The 18,721-nt window shown below is 42.4% G+C and overlaps 1 protein-coding gene across 2 annotated transcripts in view; it reads right to left on the bottom strand.

Moving 5' to 3' along the window:
- The window catches only part of LOC146859091 (myeloperoxidase-like), a 122,120-nt gene that overhangs the window by 44,933 nt on the left and 58,466 nt on the right, over positions 1-18,721 (bottom strand). For both annotated transcript variants that reach the window (XM_085649744.1, XM_085649743.1), the window contains exons 3-8: positions 16,898-16,991; positions 15,092-15,267; positions 13,327-13,447; positions 6,149-6,278; positions 3,697-3,903; positions 1,020-1,332 (exon numbers count right to left, since the gene is read on the bottom strand). In XM_085649744.1, coding sequence (XP_085505870.1) covers positions 1,020-1,332; positions 3,697-3,903; positions 6,149-6,278; positions 13,327-13,447; positions 15,092-15,267; positions 16,898-16,991 — 1,041 coding nt within the window. The remainder of the gene's footprint in view (positions 1-1,019; positions 1,333-3,696; positions 3,904-6,148; positions 6,279-13,326; positions 13,448-15,091; positions 15,268-16,897; positions 16,992-18,721) is intronic.

Here is an 18,721-nt window from a genome sequence, read left to right as displayed (position 1 = left end):
CTCCAAGGTTCATAATGCTGACCTCCTGTTTGCTATAGGCAAACACTTCAAGATGCCTTTTCCTGAATTCTCAGCTCCTCAGTTCCAAATTAGCATGCTGCTGAAGGGAGTCTTGGTCCGCAAGTGCTTTCCTTGTGGTCCTGGCGTCAATGTATACTTCTAAAGTTTGCTGAAACTTGGAACTAAAATGTTTTGCTAACTTTGCCCAGAGTATCAGCATGGGACTGAACTTGCCTGGCCCACGAGGGTGCATCCCCATAGGGGTGAATTTGCTGCAGTCCTGCTGTGTTCTTCTCTGCAGGAGCTAATCTGATTCAGCGGTAATGCTGTCAACCAGCATCGGGAAATGGCCAATCTTCTTCAACCACTGCATGCAGCTTTTTCCCCCACTGAGGAAATCCAAACTCAAGAAACGTTTGTCCTTTCAAAGGTCAAAAGATTCACTGAACCAAGCTGTCATTTCTAGAAAATAAATTGTAAATAAGGGGATTCCTTCTTGAATTGCCTGCCATAACACTTACTCCAAGGTACCATAGTTACAGGTTATCCTAAATGTTGGCTGTCTCCTAAAGCTCTTTATTTTGCAGCGTCACACAACTCTAGTTTCTCTTAATTTCACATTAAGCCCTTTCGTATTTGTCCTCTCACTCCAACATTAGTTGACATTTTGGACAATCTAAATATAGTAAAGAAATGAATAAAGACAAATAGCCTGGAGGAATGATAGAACTAAGGAGATCCAGAACTGATTGTACACTGATCACCCCCATGGTATGGTAGGCGTATGGCAACTGGCACAACAGTTGCTGAGCAATGGGAATATGGGTTGGTAAGGAGACCTTGGTGCTCAATAATAAAGAGACCTGTTCAATTTTCAGAACAGGCAGTCGTGCTTTGTTGCTCTCTGAAATTCAGTAGAATATTTTCCAGCACATAAAGATACACTTCATTTTACGTTCAAGATTTCTGAAAACTCTGGAGTCTACAAATCCACTGTATACAGAAATGATGCTACTCACCACTCATGAAACATGGAATGCCCGAAGATCTGTTGGTTAGGACGCAGAAGTCTTCTCCCATGGTGTTGAAGGGAAGATACTCTCGTCCGTTATCAGTAAATCTCTGGTTATCAGCCATGAGCCCAAACTGGTTTGTCAGATCCCTAAGTCTGGTTGCTAATGCCTGGTTACTTCCATACACTTGGCTTCCATCAATAAACGATGTCAGAACGTTAATCTGTTCTCGGACAGTTGATCCTTCGTTGCAAGCAGGAGCCGAGCGGAATAAAGGAATGCAGTCACTTCTTGAAATTCTTGGGTCATTGGGTGGAATCTGCATTAAAATCACAGGAGATTATTGCCTTTTATTTTGATACACAATATGATGGTAATTATAGGATGAGATGACATCTAAGGGTAAACGCACACAGTGTACTGCAAACTGAATGCCCCTTTGCTGGAACTGGAGATTTGGCAGGTACTTGAATGGTTTATGTAGGTTAGAGCTTACCTGATGAGTTGCTGAAGGTAGAGATAGGGCAGTGATTTAGGGGTGTTATTGGCAGTGGCGATATATAACCTCTTACAAGGTGGAAGTATGTTGTGGGTTGTGTGGATTGAAGGAGAGGGGATATTTTTATGTGTGGGTTGATGGTTCTTTGTATGTGTTCACGCAGGTGAATATGTAAACCTGCCTCTAGGGGAAAGAGGTAGAGATCTTGAATTGGTTCTATGGATACAGCTTTGAAGGTGGTGATCATAAACCTCAATGGATGGATTTTAAGAGGTAGCGATACAGTAGGCTGGTGTTCAGCGATTAGGAAACTGGAGATATAGGGACATCAGTGAGAAAGGAGGTGCAACTCGCATAGGGAGGTTTGTAAAAAGCATTAGGAGCAGAGCTCTGAAAGCGCCGGAGTTAGTTCTATGGATAGAGTACTGAAGGAAAATATGTGGACATCCTTGATGGCACTTATTTATTCTTCAAAAATTCTTTATTAGCATCCTGGGCTACATATAATGTTTTGTTAATGGGAGATACAGACTATGGTTTTGGTATGAGAAATTGGGGTCTACAGATAGGTTGCCACAGGTGGCAATTTAGTGATGGTTGTATGGATTGGTTATTGGCATTGAAATTGAATGGCTGGTAGTCTTTGATAGACAGTTGAAAAGTAAAAGCTCAAAGTTCCTTTGATGGAGCACCATTGGAATGTTACTAATGAAGACATGGTTACCAATTGAAAAAGAAAAATGGCCACACTGCTCTTATAATTACAAGAGGGAAGTATGACAGATAAACTATAGCTGGGCTAACCGACAAATCCAGAATGGCTGGATCACTGCACATTCAGGATAGCTATCAAGTATGTAAATTAGTTCAGTTTACAGTCCTATGTAAATTAGTGGATATTCAAAAAATCTACCAATAATCACCTCCATGGATTATAGGATGGGCCCTCCTGACTTATGCGAGGTTGTGGTTTAAAGGCTGAAGGTCTTCATTCTTAGTACAGAATGAAATTTAATAAACCATGTGTATTTACTTCCCACGCTTTGTAACGCTAAGCAATCTCCAGCAATGATCACAGTGCAGTAAGTAGCAATGTAATAATTGGGTTAAAAATAAAACAGTGAAGATTATGCAGCCAAATGCTTTACTATCAATTCATTAGAACCCATGTATGTCATAAGTTTAAAGATGTTTTAAGAAGAGTAGTTTCTGCATATTCTCTGAACACCATCAGAGTGGAGGAGATTCAGAGCACTTCACGTAGTGGTACAGAATTCAAGAGCTGGGTCTGATAAAGCCTGAGAAACTGGCATCATTTTAGCAATTCGGAGAGAAACAGGTTCATGTTTCTGAGCCTCCTCAGATTGAAGAGTCTGGAAGAACCAGCTATTTCTCAAAGAGTGTGTTGCTTTACAAGTAACATACTTCCCACAAAAAGGGTTTAGATTTAGGCATTGAAAGCTCCAAAGAGTACCCAACTGAAACGCACGAGGACTCAAAGTTGTGGTGGTTTTCATGAACATTTGTGGGGAAGAGTCGTATTACTCCCTGCACTAGTTTTGTGGAGCAGCTGATGTAGGGCTGGTTTGTCGGAAGTAGAATCAGGTGTAAGGCTCACCTACTGTAGGGATTTCAGAAGACATGTATCCGAAGTAGCTGGTGCCTACATAACAGGAGCCCTTTTGGGGTAAATGTTTTTGTAAAAAGCCATTGATTTACTTTGTGAAACAGCTATCCCGCTCACTTATGTAATTTCTGCAGACAGCAGCCCAAAGTAAGGGTATTTGTTTTTAAATGAATGTCCCCCATCCACTGGAACGTTGCTTGGGGGTAAAGGCATGAGATGATCCGCTCGGAGCTCTATCATCCAGTCCATCCAATAACTTTCCGTATGGCAGAGGTAGCCAGCATCACTCTGCAATGGGAAAGTTACACCCAACCCCTAAAAGAGTGCAGGAAACAAGTGGAGGGTGACTCAAGCATTGGTCTATGTTTAGGGGGTGTGCCATGACAGCTGTCATGTAGAGGACAGCCTTAACGGTTCATTTAATTGCTGGATAGCTTCTAGAATCCAACTCATTCAATTGTTAATTGATTGCATCAAACATAGAAGGTTCACAGCAAGAGGAAACCTAATCCTATCATGTGAACAGATGGTACAGTAAACATGGGTCTGCATAATACCCTCAGTGGGAAGCAAGGTGGTGCCTGGACACAGGTGTGGTCACAGTCCAGGCCCTCAGCAAAGGTGGTTCTGGCTGGAGTCTCTGGAGAAAGGTCCAGGTCATGGTCTGTCCACTGACCAAACTGCATGAAGACGAGTGACCGCTCATTATCCAGTGTGATTTCATTGTTTGGAAACTGGACAATCTGGTTTGAAACTGCACGTGCCTGGAATAAAAACAGAAAGGTGATGGACCTCCTTCTACAAATACACAATCTTAGTTCAGATTATCCAGTCTTCCTCTAGAAATAACCATCTACAGCAAAAAGGACACTCCTTCGTAATCCAGACAAGAGATAATTTCACTTCCTCTAGGAGTAGCTTTCCTGCTCAACTGGAGACCCCACACTTTGAAACAAACAAACACCTCTCCGGAAAAAGCTCTTCTTCTGGCAGAGGGACCCACCTTCTCTAATGGGACCCCCACATTTTTAAGTGAGACCTATACCAGAACCAATAAGACTTTATTGTATTTCTGACAAGACCACTTTCTCATTCTCTGGAAGTGAGACAGCCTTCCCTTTTCTAGTCTGGCTAATCCTAAGAGTGAGAGCACCACCTTCTCTGTTTGGGTGTGTGAACACTCATCCTCTCCCTTTAAAATAATTCCCTTATTTTCAGGTGGGACTCTTCCCTCTAGCATCACCTCTCGTCTTCCAAGTATTCTTCTCTGAAAAAGACAATTTGAAGAGGTTACCACCACATTCTTCTGGCAATAGAATCACCCCATCATGCTCTGAAAAATATAGGGGTCTCCTCACCTGAAAATGTGGGCACTCTTATTCTGGAAGAGTGAACATCCCTGTTTCTTGAAGTGTGACACCCCTGCTCTTTATCTAGCATATACCAAACACTTAGTCTGATAGTAAGCCCACAATTGCCCTTACCACCCCTCTTCTGATCTGAATGTCTGACCATTCATCCTTTCGGGTATGCAAAAGAAAGCATCCTTGCCTTATTTGAAACTGAAACAGCCAGACAAGCAGAGCTGTTAAATTCTAGACCCATCTTTTGTTAACTTAAATGGGTGACAGGAGAAGAGATTTCACTAATTCAATGAGATTAAAGGGTTTTTTGGGTCAGTAAAGGTATGCAAAATTGGGTTCGCTGAACTCCACATATCCCTAAAATGAACCTCTTACAAACACTTTTTAAACACTAATTTCTCGAACAGATCAATTCTAAAACAAGCAGGCATTTTCCTAAAGTTAAGTTCTTTGATTCAAGTCAAATCTAATTCAGTTTAGCCTGTTTTTCTAGCCAAGAATCCTATAGATTTTGTTTACATACTCCCCTCAGATAGATGCACATGTCTCCAGCATACACCAGCTCCTCTCGGGGTTGGTGAGAGTACTGGAAGCTGGTTGTTAATGTCCAAAAATCCCATGCGCTTGTTCCCAGCAAGAAATTTACTCACGTGAGAGAGTCACTTTCTCGGTGTGAACAAGCTCACAGGATTTTTATATACATACACTGTCTGTATAAATATTTAGGAAAAAGCATATATGAATGTATACTTCTAAATATTTTCACCTTCCCATATCCCTCTATTTTTTACTCTTACTGTAGTAATGGAGTACCTCATTTCTAAAACTAACCTGGCCAAGAAGAGCCTAAAGAAAATTAACCTTTTCTTTGGCACTGCACATATTTTTCCATGAAACTTTCCAAAGTAAATTAGCAAAACACAACACTTTCCCAATGGAAATTCTGAAACTTCACCATGACTACACCACCCGATAAAAAAAAAAAAAAAAAAAGCGGCTAGTGCATAGTATATATATTTATGCAGCTTTTCTAAATGTATCCGCTTTAACAAATTCCTTTCTCTGTTATTGTACTCATTGTGCTGGATTCTTAAACTTTATTTCAACTTATTTTATGTATTCACTTAAAATGTTTTATTCTAGTTTAAAAGTTATTTAATTTTTATTATATATGTCCTTACCCTTTACCTAGGTTTTTTTTTATAAATACTTACTTGTACTGACCTGTCAAGTAAAGTCGTACCAGATGTAATGAAGGATATAAATGTAGCAATACATACCAGCGACGTAATGACACTATGTATTTCATGTGTGATGTCAAGGAGACACTGCTCAAGTGATAATGTGTGTGGAATGTTGGCTGTGAGCATCAATAGATCAGGAGGTTCAACAAAAACGTCTTTGCTCCAGGTAGGTGTCCTACCGACATTTTACTGACCTTTCCCTTGGAGCATGTGGGGCACCGGATATATTCTGAAGTAATCCGTCTGATTTGGTGGTCCTACCATGTGCCTTCTACAGAACATGGTTTGTACAGCCCCTCTATCGTAAGGTAGGTACACACCTCCCCTCTTAACCACTGGCTCCATCAGATCTCAAGAGAAGACCTCCTACTTCACTACAGTTCAAAGCCCTCATACTGTACCAGAGGGAGTGAGAATCCATTTATTCTCCTGTTCTCTGTCCATCCTTTGGGGAGTGAAAGGCCATCTTCATATTCTGCTGGAAGCCAACGAGCAAATCCCCTGTTTGAAGCACCGAGAAGTGGATTCCTCCTAAAACGAGAAATGTAGGACAAGTGCAATGAACGCTGGGATTTGGCACCAATACTCTTGGGTGCTAACCATTGCAAGGTCAACCATATTGAGGTACCCACCTATCAAATGCTGCTTAGCAGAACAGTTTTTGAACTGAGTTGAAACTAATAAAATTGTGTTGAAATTAAACCGAAGGAAAAAGAATGTCAGAACACCAAATGAAATTCCATTACTGAGCGCTTACTAACCAAAAGTTGGGATGCTAAGGTAGAAAGAAAAAGGAACCGGCCAGACAAACACTAAAAAGTCAGTCTTTATGAACTCCAGAAGAAAATATTTATTACCACCACTATTAGGGTTTGAGACCCATTGGTTTAGGAGGCCCTTGGATAATGGTTTGAAAGTGAATGATGCACAGCTTAGTTATTTTGTTAAATACATGGATCATGCATTCATTTTGCAATATCCTATAGCACAAATGTGGCCTAAAGAAATTAGAGCGCTGTACAGGAGAATGCCAACTAATGTGGACAAACAATAGAAACCAAAAACCGCAGAACAATCAAGTCAAGAAGAGGCAATGGGTGGTGTTAAGAGCAGTCAGTGACCAAAGTGTATTTGGAAGAGGAGGGCTTTAAGTTACTCTTTTAAAGTAACCCGGCATGGGGACCATGTGTTGAGTTGGATAAGAGTTGCAGATCCTAGTAGAAATACTGAATGACAGCCTCATACAATACTCATATTTGAATGTCAGAAGTTGGAGTAGGAGGGATTCAAAATTCCCTGACCAAAGTTGTGCACTAGAGATTTAGTTTTAGCCAGATAGGAGGCTGTGGAGTTGTGCAGGACTGAGCAAGGCACAGTCTTAAATTGTGCCCTTTCTCCAATGTGAAGCAATTCACAAGTGAGAAGGATAGAAGAGGTGGTCACTTTTTGTACCCTGAACTAATGAAGGAGGCACTGTTAAGAACAGCTCTAAGGGAGGCCAGGTGAACTTTAGTGCAAGTCAGATAGAAGGAAGTTACCATAGTCCAATCTGGAGAGACCTAGTGTCCTGACTAGGGACTTAGACTACATGTCTGACGCCCTAACTTAATTTAAGTAGGACTTTATGGTGGTAGCGCGAGTTCGTAGCCATTGTCCAGATAGGAGATTGTAGATTTTGCAGACTATCAAAGATCAATTCATTTCACACTGTCCACCAGCAGCATGCAACCTAGGAAAGAGCAAGAATCAGTCCACTCTTGGACAGACTTTTCCCAGTAAGATTAAAAAAAGAGTTCCATATTAGTTGGGTGAGTGTTAAGTGGCCAGACATCAGTTTTTGAATTCTGGACAGGGTGTTGGTAAGCAAGTGGGTGTGGGTCGAGGAGGAAATCTTGATAAGGATCCGATATCAGCATATTGGTGACAAAGTATAGCAACATCACTGAGGATTTTTCGGAGTCTAGATAGAGTATGAGACCATATAGATTCCTGAGGGATGAGGTGAACTGCTTGATAGAATTTTCTGTTTTAATCGCTTGGAAGTGGTTGGAGATGGGAGGTAATCCAATTTAGAATTGTTGCCTCAGTGCCCATGTATTCTTTCAGGATATTAACTGCATCAAAGGCATCTGACAGGTATAGGAGATAAAAGGCAGGGGTTGGTCTATTTCAGTGGTGTAACAAATGCTGAGGGGGCCCTCTGCAAGGTAGACTGAGGAGCCACTGCTCTGGATTTAATCTGATGCTCTCCTGCCTGAGTAGTGCTGGGGGGAACCCCCCCCCCCCCAGCACTGCAGGGGCCTGCGTTACGCCTTTGCTCCATTTGAGAAAACAGTAGGTCATCAAGCTCTTGCTGTCTTAAGGTCCATGTAATGCAGCCCTGCCAGATTAGAATTAGTCCAGCAGCTTATTTGGATAGCAAAAGAAAGGTGAGAATTCCCAGCTTTCCCTCATCTTGCCTAGGAAGGAAATGTTTAAGGCAGGCCGGTACAAGTTCCTTGAGTCTGCTCAGGCTATTCAGAAGGCAGGAGACTTGTCCAACTTTCAGACAATCTGGGAAGGTATCTTGCATAGCTGACAAATTCACTAAAGTGGTCCAGAAGGGTGGCAGCTCTGACAAACTCCTTAACTAATGGATCATGTTTTGAAGTGACTCGGAAGTTTAGTTTGGAGTAGCTTTGTGTTCGATATTTCATCGAAGTCAGACCAGCGAGAATGTGCCTTACAGGTGAGAGTTTGGTCATTGCAGTCAACAGATCAGGTGGAAAGAGACCTCAATAGAATCATTTTCTTTGCAAAGAAAAAAACGGTCTTCACACTTATCTTTCGGAGCATGGGCAGTGTTGGAGGGTGGGTTGTTTGACTTTGTCTTTTGCTTCCTTGCAATTTAAAGCTGGCAGAGGAAGCTCAATCACATTTTCGGTTATAGTGCCTCTCCCATCACATTTTTTAATAAGTTTCATTCTGTAATCAGAGATGAACAGTAGACCTGGACCCAGGCATTTGGACTAGTCTATAAAGTATTACTCTTGTTCTCTAAGTGAAATCCCAGTCTGAAATGCCCGGTTTTCCACACTTCAGCCCTTCTCCAATCCTCATGCTGGAAGTGGTGTCCATTGGGCAACCCAATGTGTCTTTCCTACATAACAAATGACACCAAGAATCACTTAAAGCTGCTCTTTCAAGTGATTAAACAGTCAAACAACCCACCCTCCATCACTGCCCATACTCCGAAAGGTAAGTGTGAAGTTCAAAGAAAATTCTATTGAGGTCTCTTTCCACCTGATCTGTTGACTGCGATGACCGAACTCACCTATAAGACATTCTCGCTGGTCTGACTTCGATGAAATATCGAACACAAAGCTACTCCAAACTAAACTGCCAAGTCACTTCAATACAAGGTAACATGATCCATTAGTAATGAGTTTATCAGAGCTGCCACCCTTCTGGACCACTTTGGTGAATTGGTCAGCTATGCAAGATACCTTCGCAGATTGAAAGTTGGACAAGTCTCCTGCCTTCTGAATAGTCTGAGGAGACTCAAGGAACTTATACCGGCCTGCCTTAAACGTTTCCTTCCTAGGAAATACTACTAGGGAAGAAGGATGTGGGAGGGCTCGGAGAACCCCTTTTCAGTTAGGACTAGGATTTCAAGGTTGAATTTCAAGATAGTTAGAAATCTCTACACAGTATTTAATTACTGAACAAATGTGCAGCATATATTGAAGAAGTGTGTTGTAATGGAGAGTTTTGCAGCTGACCGATTACCTAATTTCAATACCCATCCGGTTCCTTCCTCTCAAGTTAAGGGTAGGTGTGAGGTGGTCTGTTTATGATTACTGGGATGATAGCGTTTAATGGGTTTGTTCAATAACCTGTTTTGGGCTAAAGATTATCTGGCTTTCAAATAGTTCAGAGTTTATATAAACTTCAACAGGTTTGCAAATTTCTCCATCATTGAGATGGTAGTGTTCTACTGGGGTAAGGTTCACGATTGCATCTTGAAAGAGTCTTTCATCTGATTTTTTTATCCAGAGGCCATTAGTTTGGTAGATTGAAACTTTAGCTCAGGTCGCTCCCAATGTATTTTCTAAGTCAATTTAGCCAAGGAGGCTGTAGGTCTGGAGGGGGAGACAAGCGCAGTTTTTGGAGACGAAACTTGAATTGCCCTATCAGGCTGGGGGCAGAGTCTGGGAGATGGGGCTTCGATTGGCCTAACGCTTCACAGGATTGAACTGGTGCACTAGAAATTAATGTAAACCGAGTGTTACCCAAGGAATTAGCATGAGAGATAGGTTTTGGGGACCATGAAAGTTGGGATGAATTTGGGAAGGTAATCAGATGGGGTTTGGGAAGACAGGACGTTGGGGGAGGCATGAGGATGTAGGCAGAGGGCGGAATTTACAGGGGGAGGGAATTTACAGGGGGAGGGAAAGGAAGCTAGACAATGCTGTGGAAAGGTTTGAAGGTGATCATAGATATATAACAGGAGAAAATGGCTTGTGTTGTGGAAGTGAGGATGGGGACCAGCAGGAGAATTTTGGAGTTGAAGTATGGGAACTGAAGGGACTACTGGAGAAGGTGTGAAGGGTTGAGGGAGAACAAAAAAGGAGAGAGCTGTGTGGCATAGGATACTGATCAAGGGGTGTCTGAACTGAGGGAAGAGGGGAAAACACTGAGGTAGTGAATCAGCTGTGGCACTAACAGCTTTGGAGGTGGTCGAGGCTAAGGCTCTGTCCTGGCAGAAACCAGGATGGAGCTAGTCATTACAGGAACGGCAGATGAAAAGCACGAGAGGTTAGATGGATTGAGAGAGGCGACCAAACAGTGAGATTCTGGTCATGTCTTGGATCACATCCTTGATGCTGCTACAGATTGAAATTAAGGTTTATAATAAAGTGATATGATGGGCAGACCATTTGTTTTCTACCATCGTCAATGCTGGTGGCTGAGGAGCTGTGCCCTCCTTCGGTAGTGGGCTAGCCCAAATGTCCATCATGAGAGGGAAAAGTAGTAGGTCAGTTTTGAGTGAGCCTCTGTGCCCAATGATCTGGTTAGCTGTTTACAGAAATTCTCTTATTTGTGCTTCAAGTTTTTCGTGGACTGAAGGATTGGGGAGGGGAGATTTTGAAAGAATTTGATTAGTTATTTTGAGTGAAGGGAGGAAGAGTCATTTTAGTAGATTTAAAAAAAATGCACAAGGCAAGGTGTGATCTGCACACTTCTTGCTTTGAACTGCTATTGCCGTTTAGTCAATCACAAACCTTTGAACTAATTTTAGTCAAAGTGACAGTACTTGGGAAAGGTTCTTGTGCTGTCCTGAACAAGAGGAGTTAATTGACCGACCTCAAGTTAAGTCCGTCAGGGTGTACGGCATGTGTTACTTTATTTGCTCAGTTTATACTAACCGCTTCCAGGTGAAAGATGGAATTTGTTCAGGTCCATAAAGCCGAAGGGGAATGCAGTTGGGCTCACTATTGTTGCTACAATTAAATAAGATCCAAAGCCATGGTCTATATTATAGCTAGTTTCATAGTTCCCCGCTGCAGTGAAGGGCCTTATGGGGCAGTCTCCGTAAATAACGTTTTACGGCTAGGTTTGGTGTAGGTTAGTACTTGGCTCTTTTGAGGGAAGGGGAGTAGTAGTTTCTGTAGAGTTTAGTGTTTTATATGGTTGGTGGAGGTACTCTTTCCCAGCAGCAGGGGGGTAGATTCATGGTTTGAAAACTTGCAGAGGAAGTTGAGCAGAGGTAAGTCCTTAAAGCAAGATGGTGAGTCAGATCAATTGTATCAAGTCCAGCCCCATGCCCTTAAAATGAGGCAGAGGGTGCCTGGCTGGGAACAGTCGTCGACAAGCGAGCTTGAGCTCAAGTCTAAGAACTCAGCGTTACAGACGCAGTAGGTGGGCAGACAGACTTCTGAGCAGTACCAGTGATTTAGGTGGATGGTGCGACTGAAAAACTTTGGATTCTTATTCAGGTCTCAACTTACAGCTTCATTCCTGGATGGGATTTCCAGAGGCAAATTTACACCTAATGTATCCGAGGGTACAAGAGCTTGTGGAGGAGCTTCCTTGTATGTGCAGGCTGAGAAGTAGCAGCTGCTCAGATATAATGCAATAGGATTTGGATTGCACCAGGTTGTATGTTTACTAAAAACGTTTTTTAAACCAGCTTATATGAAGTGTCCTGTTGATGAAAACATTTAGCCCAGCTTGAGAAGCAATGGTTTAAAATCACTATGCCGTATATTCATTTATGTAGTAATTCAGACGATGCCTTTGTGATAAAACAATGTCCTTACAACAATCTACTAAACAGATGATACACCTTCTGACATGGCAAGTGACATTCAGAAAGACAGGTGTTACCTTACCAGACTAACTCCTCCAACCTACATTTGGTTCTGTGCATCTTCCACAGATCCTGCCTGGAGAACATTTTAACTATACTGCAGCAAAGGACTGATAGAGCCTTCCCTGTTTGGGGAGGCTGTGTGTCCTAAAGAATTGATCTTTAGGAACATTTCATGAACACTCCCATTTGAGAGACTTTTTTCAAATTAGTCAGATTATCCATTCTCTGTAGTGACCACCTCATAACTGGTCACATTAATTTATTATTAGAGGGGAGAGTTAGATGTGCGGCAAAACATTTACAGCATATTAAGCACAACTTGAATGAAAGTCTCAAATGAAGGGCCAGGTCCACTGGAATTATGCGGCAGAAGAGGGTGAAAGATTATGTGGTACATTTTATTACCACATTATTTTTTAATGTTTACACAACACGGTCTAGGCATGGAGCGCACCTAATTAGTAGTTTTAAATCCCAACATAGCAATTAACAGAAAGCCGGACAGTGAACTTTTGAAAAGGGCCTTTCACTGCGCAGCAAAGAGTTTATACAAACCTTTTGAACCATTTGTGCTAGAAACTATTTTGGTTTTTTAAAACTGCAGACTATGCAACAGATGATTGTGTAGCAAATGCAACAGATCCATAATTATGTGGAAAAATGCCACAGCCGCATAACTCCAGTGGCTCCTTATAGCCCAGAGTGACCCACAGGCATTAGATGTCAAAGGAAGCTACAGTTTACCTGGTACCCTATTCGTCCCATGCGCGGCCAGGGATCTACACTCCCGCCATCGAACCTTGCCCCTCCCTAGACCCTTCCTCGCGTCTGAGAAAACCTAGCGCTGCGACAGGCCCGGACACTGCTTTCCGACGATAGACTCACAATGTCTATAATTCCAGATAGGGTGCACTCCCCACCCAGTACATGTCCCCAGTTCGTTCATAGTACTTAATTGGCTGCGCTTCAACGACCTGAGGGACAACACTCAGGGGATATTGATACCTATAGCAGCCCTCGTGTAATGCGGCATCCACAGCGCACTTCGGTGGGATGGGCCTAGACATAGGATAGGGCTGGGACCCTGACACTCTAAGCTGGTGAGATCCGCTGTGCACGTTGATCCAAGGGCACATGTTTACTGCAAATCCGTATGTGCAAATATTTGCTATTTGTTTACTATAAATGCCAATAAAAAGAATTTTAAAAAAGGAAGCTAGTTACCTGTTGTTGCATTCGCCAGTGATGGTTCTGTATCGACTGCTCGGACAAGCTGTGGGTATTGACTGATAGGCACACCCACTGACCTTTGAGATGGAGTGAAGCTGTTCAGCAGTGAGTACATCTGCAAAAGATTACAGCAAATATAATTACTAATCCTCCCAACCACTCAATTGCTGAATATATACTTTAAAACACACCATTTGCCAAACTATTCCAATCCTTGTTTCAATTTTTACCATGCTTTCCTAATTAAAGCACTTTCAAAATTTCCCAAAGAATCCTTAATTGGCGAGATTGGGAGCGGTTCTGCTGGTCATCTCAAATTGTTCCTTTATCTGAGGAAAAAGTCCTGTCTTTAAGTATAAAATGTAGAAAGTGCATTCTGGGAAATTAAGAGAAATGGGGCACTGTAAAAAAGGTTCCAAATAAATCTTATGTTTGACAAACTAATAAATAACTTGAAAAATTAAAAATGTATAAAAAAATTAATGCAAAAATATACAACTAACCGCAATGGAAATTATGAATATTTAATAGAATAGTTACTTCAAGAAAGGTCACTGGACAATAAAACCTGCAAAAGTTTACCTTAAGAAATGTGTTTAGTGCATTAAGAAAACTTGGGCGAGCATGAGGATTTCAACTGTCAAAGAATAAAAACGTAGTACAACATCAGAACACGCTTCACTTTTTAACTTGGCATGTCAACACGATACATGCCCTTACTGACGTTGCTGTACCTCAAAAGCACCAAACAAGACTATGGAGGCCATGTGCCAGACAGACCCAGATCCCTTCCCAAAAGCAGAGTCTTTCAGAGTGTCTTCCACCCACTAACAAAGCCTCCTCTACTGCCCCTCCCACCCCCCCCCCCCCCGCCCTTCCTAAACTCTGGGAAAGGAGCACCCTTCCTAAACTCTGGGAAAGGAGCAGGGAGGGAATTTGGCTTTCAGGAGTCTGGTTCTGTTGGTCATAGGCTTTGGTCTCACGTAGAGGACTTGGGTCTCTCTGCCCACGATTGCTGGCACAGGTTGAAGTCAGTCAAAGTCTACATTACAACACAGTAGTTGCAGTGAGTGTTAGTTCTAACCCATTCCAAAATAGCCACTGATCTCCCAGGGACTCCGTTAACTTGTAATATGAATTACTTTCTGCTTGCCTACATTCTTATTTATACTCCACATATTCTAATCTTAATGGTTCTACTAATCTTAATGGTTCTACTAAACAGGCTGCCAATTGTTGTACTTCTTTATATGCAGTACAGTCTACCGTTGGCAGTACTTGGTCTCCTCTGGTTGGAGACACTAAACTTCCGCCGCCTTCGACACCGTCTGCCACCGCACACGACTCGACAAAGGGATCCGAGACAAGGCCCTTGACTGGACCTCCTTCCTCTCCGGCAGAACCCCAGAGAATGCCACCCCCTGTTCCGATCCGAAGCCTCCAAGATAATCTGCGGCATCCTGCAGGGATCCTCTCAGCCCGACACTGTTCAACGTCTATATAGCACCTCTCGCACGCACCACCCGACATCACGACCTCAACATAATCTACACCGACGACACGCAACTGATACTCTCCCTCTCCAAGGACACCCTAACCACCAAATCCAACCTCCACCAGGGAATGAAGGCAGTCGCCAACTGGATGGAGGATAGCCTCCTTAAGCTGAACACAGACAAGACAGATCCAGATCCTCAGGCCCATCCCCTCAACATGGGACGACTCCTGGTGACCTCCGAGGGCTATTCATCAGTCTTACCTGTGATATTTAAGGGCCTCTGGTAGGTGTTCCCCACCCTCTCCTTCAACAGCTGGAATGTGGTCTCCATATAATCTGCTGCCCGGATAGCAGTCCTGCTGCCTGCCACCGGCTGCTTGTAGAAAGCCATGACGTCGGAGGGAGAGAGGCTCCCCTGCTTCAATTTATTCTTTAAACTGGGAAGGAAAAAAAAATATATAATTTAGGTCTGGTCCATTTGTGGTCTATTTTTGTTAAATGTGTCAATTGCAAATGAAGACTTAGAGATGAGCAGCACCACAGCAATGCAAGCCACGTGGCAGAGAACTGGACCTACAGGTCTTAAAGTCTAGATTCACTTTCATGGTTATCAAAGAAGTGATCTTTGTAGTGCAGCAACGGTTTACATTGCTAGATCTGAATCCAACGAGTGTACCCTTTTACTGGTCATGAAACTAACTTCTCTAGAACAAGGTGTTCCTTGCATGCTGCCCCCATGAGGAAAGGTTTTCAACTAGAGAGTTTGGACAAGGTTATTGCAGGCAAAATGGATACAGTTTTATCCTAAAAACTACATTTCCAGATTAGTCTTGGCAATCTGAATTTCTGATGTGCAAAGAGTCTACACATTCGTAACCAGTTTAAGATTAAGGTCACTAAGAGCCCTTAAACACTCCAGTGATCCTCCAATGGAATCTAATATTAGGAGCAGAACTATGTATTGTAGTAACTGAACATACTAAATAACTTTTACAGCCTACCATTAGTCAGCAATGAATGCTTCACCATCGGAGAGAGGAGTGGTGTGACACAAGGGCAGAGTAGACTAAGCCACCCCGCATGCACAGAACAGACAGTATCAACAGCGGTGGTGTATGCTTCACTAGCGCATAGTGGAGAGCCTAAGAGGAAGTGAAGCTCAATAAGAGGAAGTGAAGCTCAATAAGAGGAAGTGAAGCTCAATAAGAGGAAGTGAAGCTCAATAAGAGGAAGTGAAGCTCAATAAGAGGAAGTGAAGCTCAATAAGAGGAAGTGAAGCTCAATAAGAGGAAGTGAAGCTCAATAAGAGGAAGTGAAGCTCAATAAGAGGAAGTGAAGCTCAATAAGAGGAAGTGAAGCTCAATAAGAGGAAGTGAAGCTCAATAAGAGGAAGTGAAGCTCAATAAGAGGAAGTGAAGCTCAATAAGAGGAAGTGAAGCTCAATAAGAGGAAGTGAAGCTCAATAAGAGGAAGTGAAGCTCAATAAGAGGAAGTGAAGCTCAATAAGAGGAAGTGAAGCTCAATCGGGTGCATATAGAATCCAGAGGAATGATCCATCACGGCTGAATGCAAGTACCAAAGGGCCAAGTAAGAATTCGGGAATTTATGATTGCGCTAACACGGCAGGTCACAGTTCAGAGTCCTAACAATGATAGATTTCTGGCAGTGATCTACTCGCTCTTCACTCCAACAGTGATGGAAGCTCTAGAGGGGCGAGTTGAGATTAAAGGCTGGACAGTGGTAGTTCTCCTTTGAAGGGGCAGGTTCTAAAACCTGTTATGACAGCAGATCTGACAGAGCATATTGGGTAGTGGTGGCAGCTCCGAGCGACCAGGTCTGAGAAGGTCAGAGACCAGAAGACAGAAAGTGATGTCAGCTTTGATGGTGAAAGATGGAGGTTCAGAAGTTGAATGAAGAACCCTGAAGAGCCATGTCAGACAACGGAATCAGGCAGGCGAGAGGAGGCTGCACCCAATGGCAATGGTTTTATACCTCCCTATTACTGCAACACTTGAGAAGGAATTTTTCTACAGATACAATGACTAATATCCAAACTTCATGACTCACGTTTGGCGCGTGTACTTGTAGGCAGTATCCACCAAGTGCTTTGCTTCTTCAGCACACCTGAGAATGAAGGAAGTCTCCACCTCTTCAATCCCATCTGCAAAGATGAAACTCAGATTAAAACAGAGTGGTCCCATTTACAAGAAGGGACTACAGTCTGACTTACCTGCAAATGCTGCTGTGAAACTAACAGTACCTACCCTAACTCAGCCATTGTCAAGGAAATTGAAACTACAGCCTTTTAATTTGTCTTGTGTATCATGCTTTTCAGGAGAATATAGCATTCAAGAGGTTTTCCAACAGTTGCTGTTAAATCTATACACAAAAGCGTGGAAAGGTTGAGTAAACCTTTCCGGTTATTATTCAAATGTAAAACCAAAGGGGATGATGGACGGAGTGCTGAACATTGCAGGAACTCACCACCCCCCCTCCCCCAGTCAACTGATCTGGGTTTAATCCATCATTCTTCAGCTCACTACGCCACCCCAGTTCAGACATGGCCATATGCAAATCAGTCTGACCCTGTGCCTCATGGGAACAGTCCAGCCCGAACTGCCAAGCCATGTCTCCCCTGGACCGGAAACAAGCATCCTAGGACCAGTTTCTGGCTATTCAGCCATCAGCCAGGCTAGCTTGAATCCAGTGGCAAAGTGAGCAAGTGAACCACGTCAGATTAAATGTATCCATAGTTCCTTGAACATTTCGAAAGCAAGAAGCGAGAAAGGACAGGGTAAGAAAGAATTAAAGAGCAAGAAGCAAAGAGCAAAGCCAGGAGGAAAAGCAAGAAGGAAAATGACTGGAGATGGGAAAGGTTAGAAAAAAAATGCTTCAGAAAAAAAAGTCAGATGAGAAGCAGGTAGAGATACATGGGGATGATAGCAAGTAAAGAAAAAGGGAAAATGATACTGCAGATGTGACGAGCTTTGAGAAAGCCCAACAGTCTCAATTTTTTTTTAAAACAAAAATTGGAAAATCCAGTACAAATTGCTGTAACTGAAAATCCGTTTTGCTAATGCGTGTTACTAGAGCAGTCTCCAGTCAGACAAGGCCTTTCTATAACAGGCTACAGTATCTTAGCTAGTTACTAGTGATCGCTTGAGTCAGATATTTTTCCCGCAGTAACATTACCGAATTCAGAAACCAATCCGGTTGGTTGACTGCAGTACCTTTGGTTGTTAGAGGAAACAGTAGTGAGAAACAATTTATCCAGCAGGATGATTTACTGTAGGTATTTATAAATGATCAGGCTGCAGGAGCATAGATAATTAACGGGTCCCGAGTCAGAAACAATTTCCTTCAGGAGCAGTATAATCTAGATATATACACATATATGTACTTTGTTACAAATCTATTAAAGTATACATCCACAGGAGATAGTAAAAATTAATGCATTAGTAATACATTCTATAACTCAATTAACCAACAGTACAAATTACATGATGCATTTCAGCCCTCAGTGTAATTCATGCTGGTGAATAAAAAGTGGCCTGTGCCTAGCAAAGAGAACTGTGATAAGTGCCAGAACAGCAATAAAACTACACAATCCTAGCAATGAGAGATCAGTGTGATCAACAACCATAGGAACATGGCAAAAAAGTGTGGCAATCACAATGTTTAATGGGTTTTAGAAATTAAGTAAAAGTATAAAAATTGAGATGCCTAAAAAGATGAATAAAAAAAAGGTAATAAGATTGTTAGCCACTTTAAATTATTTTTCTCCTGGTGGTATCAGTTTTTAAAATCCTGAAAACTACCAGATATCTGGTTATTCCCATGTCCCCACATAGAGTGCGTATCCATTTGCATTGAGAGTTCAAATACTGGTGA

Source organism: Triturus cristatus, chromosome 3_2 (genome assembly GCF_964204655.1).
Source record: "Triturus cristatus chromosome 3_2, aTriCri1.1, whole genome shotgun sequence".
In the NCBI taxonomy this organism is placed as follows: Eukaryota; Metazoa; Chordata; class Amphibia; order Caudata; family Salamandridae; genus Triturus; species Triturus cristatus.
The sequence above is the reverse complement of the archived record's forward strand: the minus strand, read 5'-3'. Positions and strand labels throughout refer to the sequence as shown.